This window comes from Apteryx rowi, unplaced genomic scaffold, assembly GCF_003343035.1.
Source record: "Apteryx rowi isolate R43461 unplaced genomic scaffold, aptRow1 scaffold_47, whole genome shotgun sequence".
NCBI classification, from domain to species: Eukaryota; Metazoa; Chordata; class Aves; order Apterygiformes; family Apterygidae; genus Apteryx; species Apteryx rowi.
In genome coordinates, this window is record NW_020450727.1 from 1,455,758 (window position 1) to 1,463,898 (window position 8,141).

General features: G+C 66.1%; 1 protein-coding gene across 1 annotated transcript in view; it reads right to left on the reverse strand.

Annotated features, from left to right (window-relative positions):
- The window catches only part of ASIC4 (acid sensing ion channel subunit family member 4), a 32,150-nt gene extending 24,065 nt beyond the window's left edge, over window positions 1–8,085 (reverse strand). Inside the window, exon 1 of the mRNA XM_026078040.1 lies at window positions 6,964–8,085. Within this exon, the coding sequence (XP_025933825.1) occupies window positions 6,964–7,539 (576 nt within the window). The 5' untranslated portion in view covers window positions 7,540–8,085. The remainder of the gene's footprint in view (window positions 1–6,963) is intronic.
- Between the last annotated feature and the right edge of the window lie 56 nt (window positions 8,086–8,141).

An 8,141-nucleotide genomic window follows, 5' to 3' on the forward strand; every position in this document is an offset into this window, starting at 1 on the left:
CGCACCCGGGGGGGGTCGGGCTGCAGCGCCCGCGGCTGCCCCAGCGACGCGCTGCACGGGGGCTCTGCAGGTGCCGGGGCCTCGTCCCGGCTCGTCCCGCGCGGGCGGGCGCCAAGGCCGGAGGGACGCGCGGGGCGACGGCGTCACGGCTCTGGGGCCCACGGCGCGCTCTGCCCCACGACTGCCCCCAGCAGCTCCCATCCACGGGGCCTCTGCAGCAGCCGGCGCTGGGGACGGGGTCACAGCGCTGCCCGGCCGGCCGCAGCGCCCTGCAGCGTCCCACTGCGCCCCGCGGCTCCTCAGCCCCATGCGCGGGCAAGCACCCGCGCCCTGGGCCGGGCCCCCGTGGGTCCCCATGGGTCCCCGGGCCCCATCCCTCCTGCAGCCCCCGAGGTGACCACCGCCAGCGGGGCCGTGCCCCACCGGGCTCCCCGTGCCCCAGCCGGGGGGACGGCGGTGCCCCCGGGCAGCCCAGCGTGGCGCAGCCGTGGGGCTGGCCCCGTGGCATGTCCCGCGTCCCGGGGGAGCCACGCCAGGCGCGGGCGTCCTGGCCGCTGGCTCCCCCCCGTATCGGAGACAGGCTTATTAAGTGTGTGATATTAAATTACCCAGATAAGAGCGTAAGAGCTTTTAAAGTCAATTCATTAAATATAATTATGAAGAGAGCTTTTTTATGCTCACGGTGATCCGATCTCAATCACGGAGACGGTGGGAAAGCCGCCGGCTCCTCCAGCATCTCCGCTCCCCCGCTGCGGCGCCCTCGTGCCCCCCTGCTCCTGCGCTTCGGCCCCCACCCGCGGGCCGGGGCGACGCGGCACCGTGGCCGCAGCCCTGGCCGCCCGCTCCCCTGCCCTGGGCACCCCACCACCCGCGCACCGCCGGTGCCACAGCATGGGGACCGGAGTCTACACAGCAAAAGCCGGGAGAGGGGCAGGGACGGGGGCGAGTGGCAAGGGCTAGTGAGGAGGTCAGCGGGTACGGAGCCGTGGGGGGGGACATTTGGGGTGGGGATGGGTTAGGGTGCTGGGTGTGGGGTCTTCCCTGCTGGGGGGCCGCATCCCTGCAGGATCCGACTCCCTGCCCACCCTCTGCGGAGAGGCCTCCTTAAGGACCTAATGATCCTCTTGCTCTCCCCAGGCAGGCGGGGATGCATGCTTCCCTCCGCTCCCACATTAATTTGCGGCGCCTTGGGACCAATTAATATTTGCCAGCCAGGCGGTGGCTGCCCTGACCGGGAGCCAGCCCCGGCATGCACAGGGCGCGCGATTCGCACCGGGGCTCTCGCCCCTCCTGCACTGACAGCCGCAGCCCGGGGTCCAGCCGCCAGCGGGGCCGGGGCTGCGGCGGGGTGGGTCGGGGTGGATATGGCCCCGAAACCGTCTCGTGAACCTCGGCGTGCCTCGCACCTCCCGAGCCAGCTGGACCGCGGTGACACCCAGGGTCCCCTCACCACAGCGCCCCGAGCCCCACAGTGATGCGGGGGCTTTGCAGTGCCACCACTAGATCCAGGCAGTCCAGCACCCGGCCGTACCGCCGGGGTACCCAAAATCCGAATCGCCCCGGGGTGCACCCCCACCTTGCTCACCCCCTCCCTGCACCCTACGGCCTGGGCGCCCGGTGGCAGGCCCTGCTCATGCCGCGCGCCGCCGCGCTGCCCGCGGGCCCTGGCGGGCGCGGAGCCGCATCCCGGCCGGCTGGGAGCACCTGGTGGGCGCCAGCCTGGGGTTCCCCGCACAAGGCTCCGGCAGGGGCTTCTTGGAGCAGCTACCCGCTACTGGGAGCTGCCGGACTGACATTTATTTTTAGACGTGAATTGTATAAATTAGCATTTCTCAGTGGATTAAGCAGCAGGAATTGTGTAAAATTAAATGGCAACGAATTGCATTAAAGTCCCCCATTTTCTGGCACAAGCAGAGCCTCGAGCTGTGCCCAGGCAGCTCATGTGTAACGGCACTGGAGCCGCCGACGCTCCGGACAGGAGAAGATGAGCCTGCAGCGCATCCGCACCACCAGGGACACCGAGCTGGGGCTGCAAAAGCGTCACCACCAGGGCTGCTAGCACGGGCACCGCCGCCAGCCTGCCAGGGTGGCAGTATCCACACGGGATGCTTCTCCCTTTTTTCCTGGGCGCGTGTAGCCTGTCGGGCTGCCTGCTGCCCCGTGCAGAGCAGCCGCGCGCCGGCCGTTGGCTCGGCAGGGGCGGGAGCGGGTTCGCAGCAAAAGGCCACCGGCTCCCGGCAGCTGAGCAGCCACCAGAGGTGCCAGGTGGGCCGGGGCAGGTGAAGAGGAATGAGACCAGCTCATTTACCTGGTGTAAAATAGGCTGGAAATGTGACATTTATTAAGTGTGGTTCTGGCAGAAAGGTCAGAGAGAGTCCCCACGTCGGGAGCGGTGCTGACTGCATGGGGGGATTTAGGCAGAGCGTTTCTCGGAGGAGGCTGGGGCGGCCGCGCGCACACGCAAAGCAATGGGGAGCGCTCGGCCTGCACCTCCGCAGGCTTGCGGCTGCGGACACGGGCTAGGAGAGGGGCCAGCAGCGGTCCTGGGTCCCCCATAGCGTGCAGCAGGGCGCTCAGAGCAGCTGACGGAATCGCCTTCCCACCCGGCACGCTGCAGAGCGGGCAGGGGACAGGCCAGGACCGGGGAGAGCACTGGGCGCCCCCGGCCAGCGCAGGTCCCGGGGACGCGGGAGGCCCTGCCTGGAGAGCAGGGGCCGGTGCCAGCTCGGAGCTGCGCTGCCAGCTCTCGGCAACCTCTCCGCTCCCCCCACCGCCAGCCCTCGCAGGACTGGCTTCAGCAGCCACAGATCGGAAACAAAAGGCTTTTGACGGGGAACGTGGTTTTCAGAAACGCACCGGGCTCCAACCCGGGCAGGAGCCGAGCTTCCCCATGCAGCCGGTGCCAGCGAGCAGGTGGGAGGGATGCCGGCAGCCGGAGGGGATCACCTCCACTTGCCTCCCCCCGGCAGTCACGGCACACAGCCTGCCCCGCGGCTCCCTGCCCCGCGGCTCCCTGCCCCGCGGCTCCCCGGCCAGGCAGGCATGCGGCCGAGCGGGGACACGCAGCCGGAGGGCGCCCTGCCATGCAGACACAGCCACTGTCACGGGCCGCCTGCGAAGGGACGACGGGCTCCAGGCAGCCAGCACCCCGGCACTGCGCCCGGTCCCACTGCCGCCCCGGGGGCTGGCGGCTGCCCCGCACGGCGTCTGCGAGGGGACAGCTCCTGGCCCAGCCACCACGCCGCGACCTCCCTCCGCCAAATGCCATGTCCGCAGGGGCCTCTCCAAGGGCTCCCCCTCTGCCACGGGGCCCCCAGATGAGGCCAGCATCCGCGTGAGGCTGCGGGGGAGCGGGGCGCCGGGTCCGCCGGGTCCCGGGCGTCCCACTGGCATGCCGGCACGAGGGCAGGCGTGAGGCGCCTGCTGCAGCTGAGCACCGGCCCCGTGGGGACGCTTCCTAACCTCCCACTTAATGGCACGTAAAGAGCGCTATTGATTTCCCGCACCAGCATTGCACGCTTCACACCCTCGGCTCAGCAGCTGCGCTTGCCGAGCCGGCAGGGCTCAGCGCTGGCCGCCACAGGAGCCGCGCGGGGCCCGGGGCTCTCCCCGCCGCCCTCCGCGCCAGCCGCAAAGGGCAATCCCACGGTGGGCAGGGACCGGGCACCGCGGGGCGAGCTCGGCCCTGCGAGGCCAGGCAGCGCGGGGGAAAGGCGGCTGGCTTGCACCAGCGAGAGCAGAGCACAGCGGGGCTCGCGGAGGCTCGTACAAGGGCTTGCCTGGGGCTCCCGCACGTCCCTCCCGCAGCGTGGGGCGCATTTGTCAGCGCGGCTGCAGGGGAGCCTTGCTGCGGCTCAGTGCTGTCCCTGCTGCCTGGTGAGATTTACAGCCCAGCCGGGCTTTATTACGCAGAAGATGCTTACGCTGGGGATTTTTTTCCCCCATAGTTTCTTAATTTGCTATCCCATAAAGAATGTGGATTTGTGACGTTAAATAGGGGAAGATCATTTACCACTCGCGGCTCTTACTTAAAGGATCCGCACGAGTTATTTATCATGTGCCCATAGGCTGCAAGCAGCAGCGCGAGGGGACACTTCCCAGCCTCAGCACCGCTCCGGGTCCCAAGAAGCGGACTGCCCACAGCAGCCCCACGGCTTTGCCATCCTAGTGCTGTACAACTTCCAGTCTGGGAATGAAATCCACCTCATCCAGAGGGGAGAGGAACAGCTCCAGCACTCCTGCAAGCACAGCTCCAGGGGGCAGAAAGAAAAACTCCCTCCTCTCCCCACTTCCCCTGGGGACAGGAGCTCTGCTCCAGGGGCTGCTTGCCATGGCCTGGATGCCCTGCAGCTCCCCGCTGTTTGCTCCACCAGGATGTGCCGCAGTCTGGGAGCCCCCCATCACTGCTGGGACATGCTGTGACCCACTTATCCACTCGCTGCAGTGGGGGAACAAGAGCTTTCCAAGCAGGAGTGCACACATGGAGACGCAGGACTGGGACCGATGAGGTCTGGGGCTCCCATGTGACAGCTGGGTGCTGCGCAGCCCTGGCGCCCCTATGTCGGGGCACAGACATCCTGGGGCCCAAAGCCCCTGTGACACGGCTGGGACATATAGGAGCTCCCGAGCCCACACATCATGGCTGGGACTCACTGGTGTCTGCCACGCAACTTGCACTGTGTTTTACTCAACCCCGGAAGGAGGTGCAGGAGACCAATTTGGCTTGGGGAACTGCAATTGGAAGCTCCTGCTGTAAATGCCGTGTTGCCTCAACAGGTACGGCTGCTGCCCAGCAAGGCCTTTGGGACATGGGATGTGGTGGAGAGAGATTGCTGAGTCTCTTCCCCCTGGCCATGCTTTCCCCATCCCTCCTCAAGCCTGTGCCCTGCAGCCTCTCCTGCACTGAGATCCCCAGTATGCTCCAGCTGCTGCCTGAAAACAGGCAGCAAGAGGTGCTGGGGTTGCCCCTTCCTGCCTGACGGCCGCCAATGCCTAGAGACCTGACAGCAGAGCTGCAGCCACAGGCAGCACCACCTGGCAGGATACCTGCTGCCTCAAAGGCTCGGGGGGCTGAGCGGGGGACACAACGGGAGGGGGCTGCAGGACCCCCAGTGCTCCCCTTCCTCGGGCCAGGCCGGGCTGAGGAGTGCGGCTTGGATCAGTCGCACTCACCATCCATGTGCCCAGACCTGCTCCCATGCAAGGTGCCAGCACAGCACCCTGCTGCCCCCCCGAGTCCTTTGCTTCCCCTCTGTGCTGGCTCACTGCCCGCCCTGCACAGGATCCCCTTGGCCAGACTCCCTCCTCCCGGCCTCAGAGCTGCAGCACACGCTGCCAGTCCTGCACGTCCACCCGCTGAGAAACAGGGTCCCGGTGACAGTCCTGGCAGCCGCTCCGCTGCCACGCAGCACGGTGCACGCCACACACAATGTCCTCACTCCGGGAAGCTTGTACCCAGCCCGATCGGGCTGCAGGCTCTGCCCTCCTGGCCTTGCGGCACAGCCCAGCAGGACCCAAATACCACCGCCACGCCGTGCCCGCGACCCTGCACAGCACTGGGCTCACAGCCTCCCCACACTCTGCCGGATCGCCCAGCAGGACCCTCGGACTGGAGCCCAGCACGGCCAAGCCCTAGGGCAGCCCCACATGCCACGTGCAGGACGGACCAGCTCCAGAGCTCCCTGCTCCCAGCCCTTCCCTCATCCCACCGAATCGCACTTCTCTCCAGCAGACGACTCAGGCAGCTCAGCTACCGCGGATGGAGAGCCCAGCAAAACCCCAGGATGAGTGGGGCAGCAACCCCACTGTGCTTCCTCACCCCACTGCAGACAAGCACTGCCCATGCCAAGCCCTGCACAGGGCAGCCCCCCCACAGCTCCCCCCCAAAAACAGCGCTTTCTCTGGGGCAGCATCACTCTGCACAGAGAACCGGCTTTGTACCGATGGGCACCAAGTGAAACAGGATTTGCTGCACCAGCCATTTCCAGCCCCACGGAGCCTCCTCATCCTCCTCCCCAGAGAAGTGCCCAGCCGGTGGCATCCCCCTCCCCAGCACGGCGCGAGCTCCGGCTCGCAGCGCTGCTCCTGCGAGCGCAGCCAGCAAGCAGAGCAGTAGCCCCTGGCAGCTGTAGGAGAGAGGCGGCTCATTTCCAGAGTCATTACGGTCTGAAAAGGGTCCCATCAGGTATTCCGCCCGTTCAGCACATTTATTTTCCCAAACCACAGCGGGGATTTGTGATTTCAGGCTCAATATTAGAGAGAGCTGCACACTCGCACCGCCGGGCTGGGAGCCTCGCTGACTGGGCAGGCACGGGTGCTGCTGGAGGGAGGCCCCAGCTCGCGTGCCCCAGGCTGCAAGCGGGCCAGCCCGGGGCAGCCGTGGGCCGTCTGCACAAAGCCGTGCCTCCGGAGAAGACCTGCTCGGGGCGCTCAGCGTGTGCGTTTGCATACGTGTGTGTGCAGCGCTGACAGCCTCCAGGATACACATGCATCCCACTGTCAGCCCCCTAAAAGCAGGGGGATCCTCTATGTGCAAAGGGGTCTGTGCCCTCCCCCCATCCACTCCTGCTGTGCAAAACACCCTGCTACAAAGCAGTTCAACCTGCAGTGAAGAAGCTGGCTGGAGCAGGGCTGTACAGCACAGCTTTCCCCCTTCCCACCGCACACCCACCCCGGGGGCCTCCAAGCCCCACTCACCCACACGCCCCAGCACCTGCCTGCAAGTCCCTCTGTGGAGGACATGCGGGCAGCCTGGTCGTGCAGTGCAGAGACCTACAGAGCTCCCATGGAGGATTCTTGCTCTCTCCATGTGAAACTTGGAGGGAAACTCAAACACGGAGAGATGCAAACTTCAGTAGCAGGAGCGAGCCAGGGAGCCCTGCTCCGGCAATGCATGGCTGAGTCAGTGCCCCCAGAGCCGGCAGGGGCCCCGGGGGAAGCAGGCTGAGCCAGGTGTGCACTCACCACTGCGAAGTCACGGGAGGAGCAGTTCTCGCCGCTGAAGTTGCAGCTCTTGAGCATGTCATCGAGCTGGTGGCCAGTGCGGTTGACAATGTCAGCCATGTCGGGGTCAGGGTAGAGCAGGTCCGTGGCTTTGTGGCCGTCCCGGTCCTTGGGGGGCAGCCCAGTCATGTTGGCCAAGTGGAAGATGTCGGCGTCGGTGAGCGCTGAGTGGCGGTAGCGGTTGATGTTGCAGATGGTGATGGCGGGGAAGACCATCTCGCGGATGGCTTCCTCGTCCAAGGCCATGACATGGGGGTGCTCCAGGTAGAGCAGCGCCGACTTGGCTGCCTGGTAGAGGAAGAAGGCGAGCGAGGCCAGGAAGGCAAATGCCCAGAGGGTCTGGCGCACGCCCAGCCGCCCTGACCGGCAGATGTGTCCGAGGCCGTGCAGAGTGCTGGCGCTGGCGAAGGCAGCCAGGTCCCGGGACCGGGGCCGCGCAGGCTCCTCAATCAGGCTCTCCTTATCCCCTTCTTCTTTCTCCTTTTGCTTCTCATCCTCCTCAGCAAATTTGATTTTACACACGATTTCAATCGGCATCTGCCCAGCGTGGTTGGTGTGCCCGGCCAGCGAGCTGCCCCCGGGCACGGGCACCGACTGAGACCCCGGCCAGGCGCTGGGAGGGGGCTCGGGTCCCCCCCAAGCCCCAGCGCGGCGCCGGGAGGGCCGAGCCGTCTCGGGAGGGAAGCGCAGCCCCTCTCAGCAGCTCCGAGCCACCGCTTCCCTCTTGTCTCACTAGTCGATCGTCTCCTTGTGCCTTCGCTTATCAGCACAAATACAGCTGTCAAAAACCCCTCTCTCTCCTCTCTCTTGCTCTGTGTCTCTGCCTCTCTCCTTCGCTCCTCTCTGGTTAAGACCCCAGCAGATACAGGCAGCATTTAGGCATCATGTGCTAATAAAATCCAGGGAATACTTAATAATTCAAGACATGTCAACATTATTTCATCGTCAAATAAAGAGCGAGCGCCGGAGAAAGAGGCAGCGTGAAGGGCCCGGCGCCTCCGGGGCAGGGAGCCGAGCGGCGCCCTCTCGCCAGCCCCGACTCCGAAGTGCTGCTGGAGCCACTTGTTTGAATGGCTCGGGAGCTGCCGGCGCCGAGCCGAGCCGAGCCGAGCCGGGTCGAGCCGAGCCGAGCCGAGCCG